Genomic DNA, 18962 nt, shown 5'->3' with positions numbered 1-18962 from the left:
CTGTGGGTTTTGAAGGTGAATACTATTGTGGTATTTTATCATGTTTGAGTACTCAAGGTCATGCAAGATTATTTTGGATGAAGAAGACCCTGTGGCCCATCTGAACTCATCCCACAAAATACATGCCCACGTTTCACCCACAAAATACACAGTCACTCCACTTTACAGTATATCCTATGAAGCACTTTGAGACATCTCGATGTTATAAGAAGCTATTTCAATTGCAAGGATTATTATTGTTTATCCCTCCAGAATACCAACCCAACCATCCTCCCATCGCAGCACCAACAGGCTTTTCAACTGAAATGACATTGATATGTATTCAACCCTGCCTCCCTCCCACATAATTCCTGAAACCAGCCACGTCACTTATCAGAAGCCAGAGTCAGACAGAGAATGCAGGGCCAGGTTATTGTGTTGTTCTCTCCATATATTCTGGCAGCTGGTGGAAGCCTGCAAATAAGCTGTCCTCAGCTCAGGAAGACTAAGCTGAGGAGAATAATTGCAAAAAGTCAGGTGGGGGAAAAAGCACCTGGTTTTGGATCAAGCACCGTGGATATGCCATAGAACTTTACAGCACAGAAGAAGGCCGCTCAGATCATCATGTCTGTGCTGACTCTTTGAAAGAGCAATCCTTTCATCTCGCATCCCACCTCCACCTCCCTACACCCACATATACCCCTGCAAGTTCCTCTGTTTTAGATATCTATCTAGCGTCTTCTTAGCAGCTAATATGAATCTTGCCTTGACCACCACTCCTGGCAGGGCAATTCTACATCCTAATGACTCTGTGTGTGTGTAAAAAAAATTCTAGTGATCTCCCCCTTTTGTAGATCAACACTTCTCTGCAGGGATGCCCACGTACATCAATTGGATTCCTGAGAACTCGGCTCCAACCCGTGATCTCTTTGGAACTGTGTTCTCTCGGGTCAATGTAACGTACTGGGGCTCCCCACAGGAGACGCGCTTTGGAACATTTCCTTCCATGAAACACCTTGCACGCTGAAATTTTTCCGAGCACTTTTTAAACCCAGGAATTTTACCATCACACACACACAANTTTTTTATTGGCTTTGCTGAAGGTGAGACAGCTACTGTGCTCATCTTTTATGAACAAACAATAGACCCAGCAGTAATGAAAACCATTCACTCTTCTCAGCATTGTGTGTCATACGCTGAATAATGTTAGTGCAGTGACTTCCATTCAATTGCTTCTGTTTTTGTATGTTGTCCAGACACGCCCATCACCTACAGAGTCGAGGGGAGTCGACAAGCCTTGAAAGTTTTCTTCTACCTCGAGGGATACAATTTTGAGCAGCTGCCTCAGAAGTTGCAAAATGGAGGAGGTTTCAAGATTTACCCAGTTCTTTTTACACAAGGTATTTATGTGTGTGTTGTTGGGAGGGAGGCAATCCTTTCTGTATGTTATTGCTCCACTGCTGTTGCATCTTGCAGCCTTAGCTGCTGAATCATTGATACAAATGTCGGTCACTAATAATCTGTCTCTCTTATTTAGCAATGGAAAGTATGGAGGGCTATTACTACAGAAACAATGTGTCTGTAGAGGAATTTCAGGCACAGATCAATGGAGCCTCTCTGGAGAATGTGAAAAATTATTGCCAAAGACTCAGGTAAGGTTCCTGCCCTGCATCCTAGAGGTTTTCACGATGTTAAAATTTCAAGATAATTGTCTTAATGTTTCAGCAGTGAAGAATTTCCAACCTCTGATGTGGTAAAATAAGTGGTTCCCTATTATATGACTATAAAAGCTAACACTATGATAGACAATCTTGTTGCTCAATTGATAGTATACCCACCTTGGGGCTAGATTTCTGTGGGTTCAAGCCACGAAGTCTAGGCTAACATGTCCTTTGGGTGCTGGATTATTGGAGCTGACAACTTTCAGATGAGATGTCAAAACCAAGACCTGTTTGTTAGAGTGAACGTTAAAGATCCTATTCCACTCTTCAGAAAGAGAAGGAAGTTTCTGTTGGGTTCCGGGCTGTGGTCCTCCAGTTAAAATTGGTCGTTCACTTCGTGGCTGTTTGTGAGACCTTAACAGTGCAAAAAGAAAGACCACTGCATTTGATTACAAAAACAATCACTGTGCTTGACAGTAATTTGCTTGTGAAGTACTTTGAGATATTTTTATGTGGTAAGGTGCCATAAAAATGCAAATTCTTCCTTTCTATTACAAATACACATTATATTGGTCGTACAATAATGCCGGAAGCCACTGTACATCAATGGCTGTGGAGATGTTGATGCAGTGAACTGCCCCGGCCTCCAGCTAATAGTAGACAACAATACATTCTGATGTATCCAGAATTTCACCCATTTGAATTGCATTGAGTTAGAATAGTGATTTCATGCAATCTGTGTAGTTAGCACTGACAAAGGTATCATTTGCATTTAACACCAGATGGTCCCTACAAGGATTTATTTCTCTTGAGAGAATTTGTCGGTGCTGTTTATTGATCACACTGTACAGGTTATTTAAAGCAGATGAATGATTTGTATCAACAACAACAAATTGCATTTATATCTCCATTGTGCGTGTAATTAGCCTCTACCACAACTCAGATTCACAGCCTCTGATGCCTGCAGTTACAATACCAGTGAGCATCATTTCCTCAGTTTAATATGAAGGTACCTGAAGCAGCTTTAGCGCAGATACTCAAGGTTTAAGGATGTGTTTCACTGATGGTTCAATTAGTGCCACTTACTCGAGGCAATCTGAAACAAACCGAATTGTTAAGGGCTTGAAATCTGGTGCAGTGGAAAATGCAAAATGATTAATACTAACGCTCTCTGGAGAATGCCTGCGGAACATTATTCACAGTGAAATGAACAGATTATAGGGAGCTAGGGAGAGGGACTGTTTTCCTGTGGAAGAACAGTGCCAACACCAAGCAAAATCTTGGGGGTGGGATGTGGGTGGGAAGAGGTTGGGCAGAAGGGCGGTGGGAAAGAAGGGGGAAGCAGATCCTGTTTTGAGTTTTGATGTATTTTCTTACATGATCTGCTCTCTTGGCTTAGCACGCATTGAAGTTGTTGATTATTACAGCTCATTGAACAACAATTATTTTAATAAATGTGAATATGATATTGCTGGAAGACAGTGTGTGATGTGGTTAGCAATGAACCTTAGTGTGGGACATTGCTGTGCGCAAATTGGCTGTTTTGTTTGACTACACAAATACACATAGTCACTGCACTTTGCAGTAAAATCCGAGGAAGCTCTTGGAGATGTCCTTCCTGTATGAAAAGCACTATATCAAACGTAAGGATTATTATTATACGCCATTACCTTTTTGAAGTGCATTGAGACGTTCGTGCTACATTATTTTGGTCAGCTGGGTGCAGAGCGGATTGAAGGATTAACTCATGTTAGAGAGCAGGATAATATCGGTGATATAAAGAGAAATTGCAGGAGGAACTAATTTTGAAGGCAAGTCCCACTTGCTAAGTGTACTTGACCCCAGTTCACAGAGATCGTACAAAAAGGTTGTACATGGTTAATAAGCTAGAATTCCTTTAATTCAAGGAACCTGGAACAGCAGGTCAAGGGGACTGTGGAGTAACTTCAACTCTGACAAGTCATCTAATTGGAATAAACTAATTGAATCAACCCAGAAACTTTAAGCAGTTGGTCAGTTTCTGTTTCTAAACTGAGGATTAAAGATAATCGATAATGCCCTTCAATCCGAGAGCAGACTGTGAACTTTCAGTGCCTCATTTCTCTGAATCACATTGATTTTCTATGTCTCATGTGTTCACCGCACACAATTCACAAATCCCTTGCAGCAACGGAGTCCCACATTCCCGAAGCTGCAAGATTGTTTCCAAGCTGCGTTGCATTGCTGCCTAGGAAAGTGTCAGTCACAGGTGCATACAGTGAACATCACCTCTTCAGTCTTTCGGGATGCCCTTGGTTTTCTCGATCTATTCACTTGCATTCCTTCATTTTACAATCATAGAACGTTACTGCACAGAAACAGCACAACATCTGTGCTGCGGGTTTTAATAATAACAATCCTTGCATTTGGAATAGCGCCTTTCACATTTGGAGGAGGTCTTAATAATAATAATCCTTGCATTTGATATAACGCCTTATCACGACTTCGAGACGTCTCAAAGCGATTCACAGAATATACTGTAAAGTGAATTGATTGTATGTTTTGTGGATGAAACGCGGCAGTCAATTGCACACAGCAGTGTCCACAAACAGTTGTGGATTGAGTGACCAAATTTTTTTTATTATTATTATTTTTTTGAAGGGATTATTACCCCCGGAAAAGCGATCTGCCAATCGACAAACAAGCAGATTCCTATTTACTGCTAGGTAAACAGAGGCGTGTGTGCGAATTAAGGAAACGTGCCCAACACTTTACCCTGCGGGAATCAAGCCCAGGTCCTCTCGCTTGTGAGGCGAGTGCTCTGACCACTAAGCTACAGGACTCCAGATCCTAAAATGCTTGATAGGATTTACCAGCACTTGACTGGATTTGATGGGCTGAATCGCCCATTTCTGTGCAGTAGTGTTTTGTAATTGTATAATGAACGAAGGGAACAGAACTAATTAGGGAGGAAGGAGAGGGTAACATGAAGGTGGTTACCAAAGGGACCGGTTAAAGAGGTCTATTTTGAAGAGGGATTATGAAGGCAGAGAGAGACAAGGCACAAGGAGAAGGAGGTTTGGTGGAGTGATCCTGAGAGCATAGGCATTGCAGCTGAAGGCTAAAAAGGAAATGGCCTCTGTAGAATTCTAAGCCTTTTAATAATTATCCCAAGTTGATGTTTATTAACCTCCAGAAGGAACTCATTCTTAAAATGATTAGCTTTGAAAGAAAGGGCAGGGAAAAAAGTGAAAGTTATTTACATTAAAAGTGCCCAAGCACGATTGCATTCCCCTCTTATCAGCAGTGCTTTACAATAAAGTTTAGCATGGCTTTTAGACATAGCTCACAAAATATAGTCAATTCACTTTACAGTATATTCTGTGAAGCGCTTTGAGATGTCTTGAAGACATGATAAGGCGCTATATCAGATACAAGGATTATTATTAGCTATTTCAATAGGCTTTTAAATAGATCTGTCATTTGACGGGTTTCATCTTTTGTCTCCCATTTATCTTTTTGTCACTTCAACATAATCTGTCTTTTTTAAACTGAAAGATGTTTAAAACAGAACAATTCTATGAAGATGTACATGAACAGATTCAGCAATTATTTTGCAGAGCTCCAGTTGAGCCCTTGTGGTTACAATACAAATTCACATTTAGGTACAGTGTAAAGCCTTTCATGTTGCGTTGAATTGGTCACTCACCTCACGGGCTGTTTATGAGACCAAATGAATATCCTGAGTGTCTATAAAAACAGTCACTGAACAATAGCAACAGCAAAATTACATTTATAGAGCGGCTTTCACGTTGGGAGGAAGTCCCAAGGCGCTGAAATCGGCAGTGTTTGTGAAGAAGTACGTGATAAGTAAGGTATTAGCCCGCCTCAATCAATAGCACTCTTGCCTCTGAATCTGAAGACTGTGCGTTCAAGCCTCATGTCGGGACTTTAAACTCATATTGTAGGCTGACACTCCCAACACACTGCTGGGAGGACACTACATTCTCAGAGGTGCCATCCTTCAGATGAGATGTTCAACCAAGGTCTTGTCTGCCTGGTCACTTCCTAACGGATGCACGCAACTATTTGTTTGTCTTGTATGCACTTACTAAATATTATTTACTTTATTTTTGTGCTAGTGATGTTGTTTCAGGTTTGCCAGTTGGCTGCGGTTAGATATTCCTGGCATGTTCATTTCCCCCTCGGGCGGATTGCCCTATAGACTGCTGGATGTGATTCTGGCTTCAGTTTTATAGAGAAGTCACCACAATGTGCACTTCACTTCTGCTCAAGCCTCATCTGAACCAACTGTCCTAATTTCCATTTCAGTGCATTTAATTAAATGTTCTTCTTGATTGGCAGATATCCAGCTTTTCCATTTCATTGGAGTTAGGGTGGGAGGTGAAGGGACACCTCCACCTTGATTAAGAGGAATGTTTTAAAATTGCGCTTGGGCCAGCAATGCTGCTTTGAAAATCTGTTCTTCATTTAAAACAAGTGTTCAGCTTTAGGTCAGGGTTTCATATTTGAAAGCTCGTCATTTAAATATGACTAGATCTATATTACGTGGCAGGCAATTACTCAGCACTTTGGAAGAATGGAGTCCAATAATGTTGATTAGTTTGCTTTTCTTACCTACCAAGTGTGCTCTGATATAATAATAATCTTTGCATTTCATATAGCGCCTTATGACATCGTTGAGACGTCTCAAATTGCTTCACAAAATATATTATAAAGTGGATTGACTGTATATTTTGTGGGCAAAGCACGGCAGTAATGTCCAACATACAGTTGTGGATTGAGTGACTACATTTTTTTCAGCAAAGTCCCAAAATGTCCAGGCCACATTTTATCCTTTCCTTTTAAGATTCACCTACAAAATACACAGTCATTACACATTACAGTAAATCCTGTGAAGTGCTTTGGGATCTGAAAGGTGCTCCAGTATATCAAAAGCAAGGATTATTATAATTATTAAAATCCAAATAACCATTGTGTAGATCCTTATCAGTAGGTCTTATGCTAAGGCTTTGCTAATTTACCAATGATTAACCTTTTGGAGAGATTACAAAGGAAAAAATGTTATTGAAAGGATAACTGCAAGGTGGTAGGTTGCAGCTTCATACGTAGCAGTGCGGTGAGTTGCAGATCCAGGTTGCACTCTCAGGATAAGAAGTGGCTTTAAAATGGGAGAGAGAAAAAAACAAGACAGCCGTACTCAGATTACACATAAATTGAAAGGTATCAGTGATAGAATAATGGATAAACTTGAAACGCCTAGCAGTAGAATAATGGATGAATTATTAGAGTGGTTACAAAATTACAACCTTGAAGGCTTTTCATGATGCCGGCTGTTACTTAGAATGCGTTTTGTTTAGAGTGCCTTTTTTATTTTCAGCAGTATGTGTGTCCTGGAGGACACGAGTACTTTCTGTGCCCTTGATGTGGATGACGTTCACACAAGAGGATTAATGGCTCGATCATCAATACTGCAGATTTATTAAGATGTAGTCGGTGCTCAATTGGCAAGAAATTTCTGATCCACTATATGTTACATTACCAAACACTTTTTTATGTGTCCTTGTTGATGCGGTTCACTCTTTTTTTGTAGAAAGCTGTGCCTGGGATATTTGTCTTTCACCATCTGTTTACATAAATCTCTCTTGTGGTTTACAAAAAGTCACTTGGGGTCTAATGTGCAATTTTGTAAAAGGATTTATAAATCGCAGACCCTGCAGTTATGTATGTGTCTCGTATTAACTCTGTGGATCTCTGCTCAGACACTCATCTCCTACCTTGGGTCCAAAAGCCTCCTTTAACTCCAATCTGGCGACACAGAAGTTAGAACTTAAATCAGTTGTCCGCGTTGATTTCAGAGAGTGGGTTGGCCCAAATGATTTTTGTTTTGAAACACGATTTAATCCTTAGCTTTTCGTATGACAGTTGTTTTCTTTAAAACCTCTTTCAGTGCTGTGCTGTCCCATATCAAAGGCATTGGCTCTCACCGGAATATAGAGATAGTCCTAATGGTACCTTGTCCAAGTGACCACTGTTCATGTGACTTGTCAGTGACCTTCAGTATTTAACTGTAGAGAGCACTCAATACCGGGGACAGTGGGAAAGCAGGATGTCTCAGGTGATTTTCTTCTCCCCTTCCCCAGAGATACTGAAACTTCACCATACCTTAGTTTGGAATTCAGCACAGGCCAAGAACCAGACCTGGAGATATCCTGATCTGTAGGGCTAAGCATTTATCCAGAGGCATAGGGGAAGATGATTTCTAACTATTAATTGATTACATTGCTTGGGGTGACAATCCTTAATAGTGATAACTGTACAATAATCCACTTTGAGGAACAGCCTTTGAGAGAGGAGGGAGATGCAGAACAGATGTAATAATGATGCAAATTGGTGAAATATGTCGTGGAGCGATGTAAGCAGTGGGTTTGGTTGCTGCTCAGAATGAAGTTTCAAATGCTCGTCTTCAGTTCGTGTATATGAATTTCATGATCTGATGGTATAAAATTCTAATCCAAGAGGCTTTTCTGATTAGATGTATCTTGTTAGATGCACACCTGACAGTGAGCGGGGAGCGGAAAAAAATAAAAGCCCAGGAAGGAAATCATTGACCAGCAAACTGACCACTTGTTGTTCTACAAATCTTGCTGAAGCAACTTGTCCTCGATGAATAAGTGGGTTGACATAATCAAAATGTGTTGATGGACATCAAAGACAGCGTTTTTGCTGTAGTTTAACGTGAGAAGATGTGTTATGTTATCAAAGTGCCATCACTGTAATATTTTCCTAATTTAATACAAGTAAAATATATATTTATTGCAATCGCATACTAGTGAACTGTGGCTGTGCTGCTTGTCATACACTAACACAAGCTAATGAATTGGAGAGCTTTGATCAGTCTCAGGCTGCTGTGCAAGAGGTAGAAAGCGTCGTCACTGGTCCCTTGAGAACACGGTTCCAAGTTCCTGCAATGGATTTTGAAGATAGCTTAGGCATATCAGGACTTTTAAATTGGTTTAACAAAAGGAAAATCTATTATTAACTAATTTGACATCTCTATCTTAAAAGAACCTTTCTCTGTGCAACAATCGATTTGTAATGTCAGTCATACTTTTGAAGTTGACAGGTGCCAGCCCGGGCATTTCTTCCTCTGGCTGCTTTTAAAGAGTAATTGCTCCACTAGGGGATTTCCTTTCTTTTTCAATAAATAGGTATATCATTTGATATTGTGGGTTTCACGTTGAGAGGACTCCCCCAAGCGCTTCACAGGATAAACTGTAAAATGCTGTGACTGTATGTTTTGTGAGCAAATGAGACAGCCAATTTGTGCACAGCAATGTCCCACAAACAGCCATGAATAGAACAACCGATTTTATTGGGAAGATTGTCGACCAGGATATCGGGAGAAACTCCCTTCTCTTCTCAGATAGTGCCTTGAGATCTTCAACGCCACCTGAACAGGCAGACGGGACCTCAGTTTAAAGCAGTGGCCCCCTGGCCATAAATCGAAGAATATTCAATCAAGGAAAATTTATTTGGTTGGCCAATTAAAATGGTTGGCCATCACTGATTTAAAGTTTCATCTGAAGAACGGCACCTCCAACATTGGAGTGTCACTTTATAATATATGAGTTAAAAGAAAATATGAGTGATTTTGTAGTACGAACGTGGCAGTCATTTTGTGCACAGCAAAATCCCACAAACAGCCAAGACCCGAAAGACCGATTAATCTGGATTAATTAATATTAAAGTAACAGACTTTTTATATATAAAAATAAATTTCAGCTGGCATAAAAGGGAACAGTAAAACAGATGTCTCACATTTGACACTGATGGTCACTAGGAGGAGAGAAAAGTTATTCAAAATTTTACTAAGGTACTAGTCATACCACTCTATAATAAATCCTGTGAAATGCTTTGAGATGTCCTCCTGATTTGATAGGCGCTGTATAAAATAAAAGGATTAGTATTATTTTATTATATCAATTATAGAGATTAGTATTATTGTATTGTATCAAATGCAAGGATTATTTTATTGTATCAAATTGCACAGATTATTATTATTTGGCAAGACAACCCAGTGCAACATTCAGGAAGCCTAGTTTAGAAAGTAGTAAGTAAATCCTGCCAGGGGTTTCAAGTGACAATACATAGACAGGACATATTCAGTTTCATCTATGGCTGATTTACTGGGGAAAGCGATCAGTGAAGAAGCTTTATGTTCTTGCATTCCTATTCTTAGAGTGAAGCTCTCACGTCTCTTTGGTAGTTTTTATCCAAAGAATTTGAAGGCACTGCATTTCAACTCTTGACTGCAAGAGATTGGGAAACTGAACTTGATGTTTAGAACCATTCTCCTGCCATCTGTGCTGCAGAATGAATGAGAGTGTTCACACCAAGGGGTTTATAGATGTGTACGGGCTGGTGGAGAGATTTACAAATAGTTTTCACGTCAGTGTTGTCAGATCCTGCAGCATCATCACAGGAAGACAGGTTGTCTGAAGGTCATGAGCATTTGTGTGGTGTATGTAAATTCATGGTTGATATGCAAAAGGCACTGACTAACATATTTATTTGCACTTGAGGCCAGAGCCTTGATCAGATAGAACAGAGGATTTAGGCTCCGTCCCTGCCTTGTTCTGCAACTTGGAACACTGGAATCTGAAATGAGGAGAGAGTTCTAGGTCAACTGTATCTACTGACGTGAAAGGCATGATACAAAATGCAATGAATTTTATATGTCAGTCAGAAATACAGCGAGGAACATGAAAATTCAGTGCTGACTTTTAGAAAAACAATTTGAACTCGTCACAGCAGGATCACAATTGGTTGAACCTTATTTACTTTTTAAAAACTTCTTTCAAAATACTGGTTCATAGGCAGACATACACACATGTACACAGACACACGCACACACACCTCTACACGCACGCACACACACACACACCCCTACCCACGCACACACCTGTACACCTGCACACACCCCTACACACGCACACATCCCTATACAGGCACACACCCCTGCACACATACACCCCTGTTCACGCACACACCTCTATACACACACACACTCCTACACACTCACACACCCCTACACATGCACACACCCTTACACACTCACACACCCTAAATCCCTAAAATGCAAAATCATTGCATTTTATATCGCCTTCAAATCCCTTCATGCCCTGGCACCTCCCTACCACTTTTACCTGCTTAATCCTGTACCCACTACCCGTTGCCTTTGCTTGGCTGGCTCTGGCCTCCTGCTTGTCCATCATGCTCTCCATCGTTGGATGCGCTTTCGGCCACTATGTCCCGAAACTCTGTGAACACTCTTCCTCAATCCCTCCGCCTTGCACCCGCCTTCCCCCATTTTCAGGTGCTGCCTGAAGATCTTCCTCTTTGACCATGTTTACGGTCACCTCCCCTCTCCCTCCGGATGGCGCCGTGCTCTGCCACCGTCAAGTGCTCTGGAACGCTACCCTGCGTGAGGGGTGCTATATAGATGCAAGTTGTTCTTGTTGCACATACACACACCACACATGCTCACCACACACGCCACAGACACACACACACGCCACACACACACACACCACACATGCGCACACACACACGCCACACACAATGGCTATTTATAAAGCTATTTAGTGCTTTTAATTTCTTTTTCCTGCTTGGTTACTTAAACTTCTTAAGTTATGGATTATCGATATTTTAATGCCAAAACATTTGGCATTAAAATACTGAGGAAAATCATGTTCTTATAAATCTGTGTTGTAACATTTTCCAAATACCTTATTTGATGGTTTTACTTTTTATACAGGGCATTCTATCTGGACAAGTCAAATCTACCCCCGAACTCATCCAAAGCTGCTATGATAGACAAGGTATGCATGTTTCAATCATTTCATGGATTTATGGAATGGCAATGTTTGCCAGGTTTGAGTCAGAAATAATTTTTAATTTCTCCAAACAAGCTCACAAAATGGAAGCAGATTTCAGCACCAAACTATTTCTGTCTGTTATCTGCCTCCCCTTTGTGTTAGATTTGTATCCTTAAGCAGTCTGAGTGAACACTACTCATATTGACTCCAGAGCTGTCTGATTTACAGCTCCTGCGGCCTCTCAATGCGTTGGATGAGCTCTATCGATTGATGGAATCCTTTATCAGGTCAAAACGAACTGCAGACTGTGCTAACACGGCCTGTGGGGCATCTGGGGTTGGATTGCTGTCCGTTTCATCCGAGCTCTGCAGTCGCTTGGGAGCCTGCCACATCATGATGTGCAACAGTGGAGTCCACCGGTAAGAAACCCCACGTTCCTTTCTCTTGTCTATTGCCCAGAACATACACTAGTTATAAGACGAATAGTAGTCAAGGTTGTACCTTTGACAGTCAATGTTTGCACAGAGGTTTTGGAGTTTGAAGGACAAGGGCAATCAACAGCTGGAGAGGGTTACCAGGAAAAGTGGTTGAGCTCATCTTTATTGTATGTTTATAGATTGATATGACATCATATTTATAAGCGCATAGAAACAAACTCGCTCAACTTAGCCAACAGAGCAGAATATTGTATATCTTGCCTCAAGTTCACTGGCTGGATCACAGGGAGCAAAGCAAACAATTTACATTCTTCACACAAAAATAAATTGCAATCTTAAAGGTAAATGGTATCTTCATAGCTACCTTTTCTTTCTCCAGTACTCATTTTAGGCTGTGTTTCAGGCTGAATAAATATTTCCAGAACGTCACAAGGTCTGTGTTATTTAATACTTCATGATTGAGCCATTCTAATATGGTGCAACTTGGTTTTTCATCAAACTGAGATGGCAGCACAGTGGTGAGGTTCTCTGCAGCTCGAACACATCATGACATGAAATTATTCAGCCAAAGGTCCTTTACTACTCCTGTTCCACCCCCACTCTGATCTCACATACAAAGAGCAAATTCCATTTAACAGTTAGCTGCCCACTCTTGCATTTCTCCTCAGTTTGTCTCACCCCCCCCCCCAATTTTGTATCATCAGCAAATTTAGACATCTTAACCCCATCATCATAGAATCATAGTATATTACAGCACAGAGAGAGGCCAGTGGACTCCATTGTACCTGTGCCAGCTCTTTGGAAGAGCTACCCAATCAGTTCCACTCCCCTGCTCTTCCCCCATATTCTTGCAATTTTTTCCTTTACAAGTACCTATCTAATTCCCTTTTGAAAGTTGTTATTGAATCTGTTTCCACCACCCTTTCAGGCAGTGCATTCCAGACCAAAGTATTTTATATGCAAAGTAAGAAAGCCCGAGTAGAGACCTCTTGGGTACATCAACAACAAAATTACACTTTGAAGAAGTCCCAAGGCACTGGACAATCAGTGTTTCAGACCCGAGCTGGGGATCAGGATTGGGGAGGGTGGAGGGCAGGGGGGGATGGAGGGTGATCGATGGCACGGTCGAAGAGGAAGGTCTTGAGATGGGTCTTGAAGGAGGCAAGGGAAGGGGCGAGGTAGAGGGACTGCGGGATTGAGTTCCAGAGGGTGGGGGCAGAGTGACTGAAGGCCCGACCACCAATGCTAGGCCGGGCAAAGGACGTGAAGCAAGCCAGAGCCCGCTGAATGGAGGGAGCAAACAGGTTGGTAGGGGTTAGGAGGTTGCACAGGTAGGGGAGAGAAAGACCATGGAGGACTTTGAAAGTGAGGACCAGGATCTTGAACTGTATCCTCTGCGTGATGGGAAGTCAGTGGAGTCTGGCAAGGACGGGCGTGATCGGGTCAGTGCCTGAGAACATTGACTACATCCCACAAATTTGAATATAATCCTCTTACCCTTATTCCCTGTCCATGGTGACACAAGTTAGTTTTGTGCTGTGAACTGTTGCGAATTGGGTCCTGCTCTGAAACTGCACAATTGCTTTTTGGAGGAATGAGGAGACAGAGAGAGTCAGTCTGGGCTCCTTTTGAACACGGGTCACAGAGGTGAAAGAGTGTTGAATTACTCAATCTCTCTGCAACGTAACGTTTCATATTAAAGGACTGGAACTAGCGCTGTGATGAATTACCCACATTTGACATATGCATTGGCACATTAAACATTTCTGGCTGCCAATTCAAGCTCTCAAACCTGTGATTCTTTCTCATTAAATTCAGAAGTCCACCGGGTTTGAGTGGTTATACACGAAACTAATGGAAAAGGGTGGAGATGTTCATTTCAAATCGTGAATTTCCGCCTCCACCCCCCCGCCTCCCCAACAACCCTGGGGGGAAACCTTTAATCAGTAAATGATTACCAACACCCAATTATGTTTAAAACTCACTACTATGTCGTTAGAGAGAGAGCTGTGAACTAAAATGCGCGACAATCTTGAAGTAATGTTTTCTGCCCTTCTAGGTGCCTGCATGCAAAATGCTTTCCATTCATTGAAATCAACACTTGTTTCTGAAATAACATTTGCAGTAAATGTAAAGCTGTACCAAGGGAATTTGCCACATAAAATCTCCATTTATCTTGCAATGGCACAGCTCACAGCATTTGCCTCTGCTGACTGGTAACATAATAATACTTGCATTTGATATAGCGCCTTTTCACGTCAGGAAGACTTTTCAAATGGGCTTAACAGCGCAGTGATTTGCATTTGTCGGCGAACACAGCAGCCAATTTGTGCACAGCAATGCCCTTACAAACCGACATGAAATGTCCAGTATGCAGAGACCATTGCAAAGATCCCAATGTGTTATGGTTTAAAAATCCAAATACATAAACAAGCAACCAGTCAGAGGAGATATCTATGGTGCCACGACTGAGAGCACAGTGGATTCAAGCTCAGCTAGAACTGAATTTAAAGAAATAGAAAAAGAAAATGAAATAAAATGTAAACCATGTGGGATGACTTATGAACTAGTGATTTTAAGATTGGAGTTTGTGAATATTATTATTAATAATTATAATGATATTAATACTTGTATTTAATATAGCAACCTTCATGTCGAACAAAGTCTCAAAACACTCCCAGGATTTACTGTAAAGTGTAGTGACTGTGTATTTTGTTATTACTGTCGAGGTGAATGAACAGCATGCTCATTGACTGTGCAGGGAGATCCACATTCAGTGCCTGCTCATATCACTCTGAAGTTGTAAAGGCAGAAATCCACAAACTTCTTACTGAATTCAACTGCCGCGACCTATTTAATGGTGGGGAAGAACTTCAGAGATAGTCACTCCTTTCAGTCATTAAAGTATGAACGGCAATACGGCAAGTCACAAACGTTTGCTTTCACTTTGAAGTGTACTTTATGTTTCTCCAGGGCTTCCTCTGCATGGCTCATTTTCCATTGCAGCTGATATACATCTTTATTGGTACAGTAAATTACATCACTTAAAGCATTAAAGTGATTGAGACAGATTCCTGATTTAGCAGGAAGTGAAGGAAGGAATACTATTAATATTACATGTATGTATAATGTATATGTATAAAAACTTGCATTGGTATAGGACCTTATCACATCAGAAGGACGTCTCAAAGCGCTTCACAGGATTTACTGTAATTTGTAGGTAAACGCGGCAGCACAATTGCACAAAGTGTTGTTCCATGGAACAGCCATGGAGCGAATGACCAATTTTTATTTGGGAGATTGTTGGCAAGGTCACCGAGAGAATCTTCCTTCCCTTTTTGAATCCTGCCATGGGATCTTTAACATCTTCCTGAATAGGCAGACGGGACCCCAGTTTAATGTCTCATCCGAAGTATATAAAATAGATTAAAGGAACGTTTACAAAAAACACTGGATTGGCTGAATTACCTTTCTTGTTTCCATATTATGTTCCCCAAGCAGGATTTGAGCAATTTTCAATTTTATACATTTATAATTTCTTGGCAAAATTCCCCAAGCTAAGTATCTCAAAGATGTACGTTTAATCATTGCTGTTTGGAATCATTGATTTTCATTTTCAGGAGTAGCTCTTAGTAGTAATAATTGATGTTTAAAAAAAATTGTAAAACTGTTCAAGGTAAAAGGTTTGACTAATTGCAATTGCACACAATATTTTGCCTTTCAAGCCTACTTCCGGCAGGGCGAAATGTTGGGCAAGTTTCCTTACTCCACACAACTCTATTTACCTAGCAGTAACAACAACAACAAAATTACATTTTAGAGGGCCTTTCACGTCGGGAGGACATCATTGATTTTCATTTTCAGGAGTAGCAGTCAGATGTCGGGGCCCGAGCATGGGGGAGGGGTGGTGTAGGGGTGAGGGAAGGCAGAGAGGTGGGAGGGAGACCAAAGGCACAGTCGAAGAGAAGGGTCTGGAGACCGGCCTTGAAGGAGGCAAGGGAGGAAGCGAGGCGAAGGGACCGTGGGATGGCGTTCCAGAGTGTGGAGGCAGAGAGGCTGAAAGCCCGGCCACCGATGGTAGGATGGGTCGGGCAGGAGACATGGAGCAGGACCGAGCCTGATGAGCGGAGGGAGCGGGCAGGTTGGTAGAGAGTCAGCAGGTCAGAGAGGTAGGAGGGGCCCGAGCATGGAGTGTAGGAACCCGGTTATTAGCGGATTGCTTTTCCAGGGGTAATAATTCCTTCAAAAAAAAAAAAAAATTGGTCACTCAATCCACAACTGCTTGTGGGACACTGCTGTGCGCAATGGGCTGCCTTGTTTTGCCCACAAATATACAGTCAGTTCATTTTACAGTATATTCTGTGGAGCGCTTCGAAATGTTTTGAAGACATGATAAGGAACTATATCAAATGCAAGGATTATTATTATTATTCTCTCCCCTTCACAGACCTTGGTGAAAGCTTGGCTCATTTTGTAGGTTTTAACAAGTATATCATGCCATATTTTATGATATGTTCATTTTTGTTTGCCTACAAATATATAGTCATTACATTTTGTCGTAAATCATGTGAAAAACTTTGGACGTTTTGATGATGTGATAAAGCTATAACAACAAAATATTATTCTCATGTATCAATTACATGGTTTTAGCAGTTAAGGTAAGGCAAGGGAGTCTATCTGGATAGTTCTAATTATGCAAAGAGGTGAAGAATCTTGTGGCTGAAAAATATAATTGCATATTATTATTTTTAGTTTATATTGTTATATATTGTTAGGTCACTTCATTCCATCTTCTGTGACTGAACCTTCAGATCCTACACCTCTGGATCTCCCTATCTCCAACTCTCTTTAGAGTCTTTAGAGACTGTCTATCTGTTGTTAAGAGTCCCACCATAAAACCTACCTCTTTGACCTCACCTGTGGTGACCTCCCCATCCACTTTCCCCTTTTCTGCTCAACCTTTGCTTGGTGTCTCACTCCCATCCTTTGTACTAGTTAAATTAAGCATTAGGTTAAACTAAGTATTAAGTTAATCTAACTTAGTAAAACTGCAAACTGGTAAGTAAAACTAATTCTGCTAAATTAATTTAACTTATAACAAAATAAGTATATTTTGAGTTTTTCCTCTTATTCTTGGTTTGTTTGCTGCTCCGTTTCTTTGTGTTTCTCTGTTTCTAAGTCCAGGAGCACTTGTCATAGCAACCAATGAATAGAGCCTCAACCTTGTGTCTTATGAATGGATGCAGAAACGATGTTCAAACTAGCGTTTCATACTGAAGAACAATTACTATCTGCTTTTAATCTGTCTGTTTTGTGCTTCATGTTGTTACACATTGTCATTGAGCTTCACTGAAGCCCTGGAAAATTATTTTTTCAGTTCTGATTGACATTTTGATGAAAAACTGAGCAGAACTGGCAGAGTCTTAATTGAAAACCTTGAATCAGCTTTCAGGTTTAGATCTCTTTACTAACCTTAGGCATCACAACAACAACAACAACAAGATTCCATTTATAAAGCGCCTTTCACGTCAGGAGGACGTCCCAAGGCGCTGCACAGTTGGGTCATGACCCGAGCAGGGGGGAAATGGTCAAGGTGAGGGGAGGGAAGGGAGGGAGCGAGCGAGGAGGGGGGAAATGGTCAGGGTGAGGGGAGGGAAGGGAGGGAGCGAGAAGGGGGAAGAGAGTCGAGAGGGGAGCTGAAGGCTCGGTCAAAGAGAAAGGTTTTGAGACCGGCCTTGAAGGAGGAGAAGGAGGAAGCAAGGCGAAGGCACTGGGGGATAGAGTTCCAGAGCCTCGGGGCTGAGAGGCTGAAGGCCCGATCACCGATGGTAGGGCGGTTGGGGCGGGGGACGTGGAGCAGACCGGAGCCGGAGGAACGGAGGGTACGGGCAGGTAGGTAGGGGGATAGTAGGTTGGAGAGGTAGGAGGGAGCAAGGCCGTGAATGGCCTTGTGGGTGAGGATGAGGATCTTGAAATCAAGATCACAGCAGCATAGCCCACTAGCCAATATGAACAGAGTTACCTAGTTATTTTCCTCAAAGCAAGTTCCCGTCGACAGCCATGGGATAATAATAAAAATAATCATCCTTGCATTTGATATAGCACTTTATCACGTCGTTGAGACGTCTCAAAGTGCTTCACAGAATATACTGTAAAATGTAATGACTGTATTTTGTGGGCGAAACACAGCAGCCAATTGCGCACAGCAATGTCCCATAAATAGTTGTGGATTGAGTGACAACATTTATTTTGAAGGGATTATTACCCCCAGATGAATGATCAACTAATCAGGAGGAGTATTGGGCAGGACACAAGGGAGAAACTCCCCTCTCTTTTTGAATCGCATCATGGGATCTTTAGCCTGAACAGGTAGAAGGGACCTTGGCTTAACATCTCATATGAAGGGCAGCACCTGCAATAATGGAGAGCTCCCCAAATGAGCCCAGTTAAAGTTATTTTAAAAGAAAATGTGCCTTTCTTTTGCACTTCTCAAGATTGGTATGAAAACACTTATGAGGCATTTATTATCAACTTTATTAGCAAACAACATTCTAACAAATACAGAGGAAATTTACCAGAACAATGCTGTGACATGAATGATCTTGCCCAATAGTTGGTATTTTCAGCAGTTGATTGGAGACCATTTAGTCCTGAAGGAAGACCATTTAAAGAGAAATCTTAAGCAAGATTGACTAGGTGTTGTGGCTGACATGAAATTCCCCCTCTCTTTGCCTGACACTACACTGAACAGAAATGAGTTAGATTCATTCATATTTGATCAGGCTGGGCTGCAGTCTTGATTTTTCAGTTGAATGCATAAGGGAGTTGGCTTTAATATTAAAATCCATTTTTTTATCAGGCCCTAATATGCAGTATTTCGTAAGTGGAAATAATCGTTTATTAAAAAAATTGAATCATGCAAATTGGACTCTTGTTATTAATAGCCATGAGGTATGTCATATCAAGCCACAACACTCTGCATCAACACAAGTCTACTTCTGGAG

General features: G+C 41.4%; 1 protein-coding gene across 1 annotated transcript in view; it reads left to right on the top strand.

Moving 5' to 3' along the window:
- The window catches only part of prex2 (phosphatidylinositol-3,4,5-trisphosphate-dependent Rac exchange factor 2), a 184636-nt gene that overhangs the window by 147587 nt on the left and 18087 nt on the right, over positions 1-18962 (top strand). Inside the window, exons 34-37 of the mRNA XM_007886904.2 lie at positions 1236-1379; positions 1517-1631; positions 11461-11524; positions 11750-11940. Of these exons, the coding sequence (XP_007885095.1) occupies positions 1236-1379; positions 1517-1631; positions 11461-11524; positions 11750-11940 (514 nt within the window). The remainder of the gene's footprint in view (positions 1-1235; positions 1380-1516; positions 1632-11460; positions 11525-11749; positions 11941-18962) is intronic.

The sequence above is a fragment of the Callorhinchus milii genome, unplaced genomic scaffold, assembly GCF_018977255.1.
Source record: "Callorhinchus milii isolate IMCB2004 unplaced genomic scaffold, IMCB_Cmil_1.0 Scaffold2, whole genome shotgun sequence".
NCBI classification, from domain to species: Eukaryota; Metazoa; Chordata; class Chondrichthyes; order Chimaeriformes; family Callorhinchidae; genus Callorhinchus; species Callorhinchus milii.
Note: the sequence above shows the minus strand (reverse complement) of the source record. Positions and strands in the feature narration are given on the sequence as shown.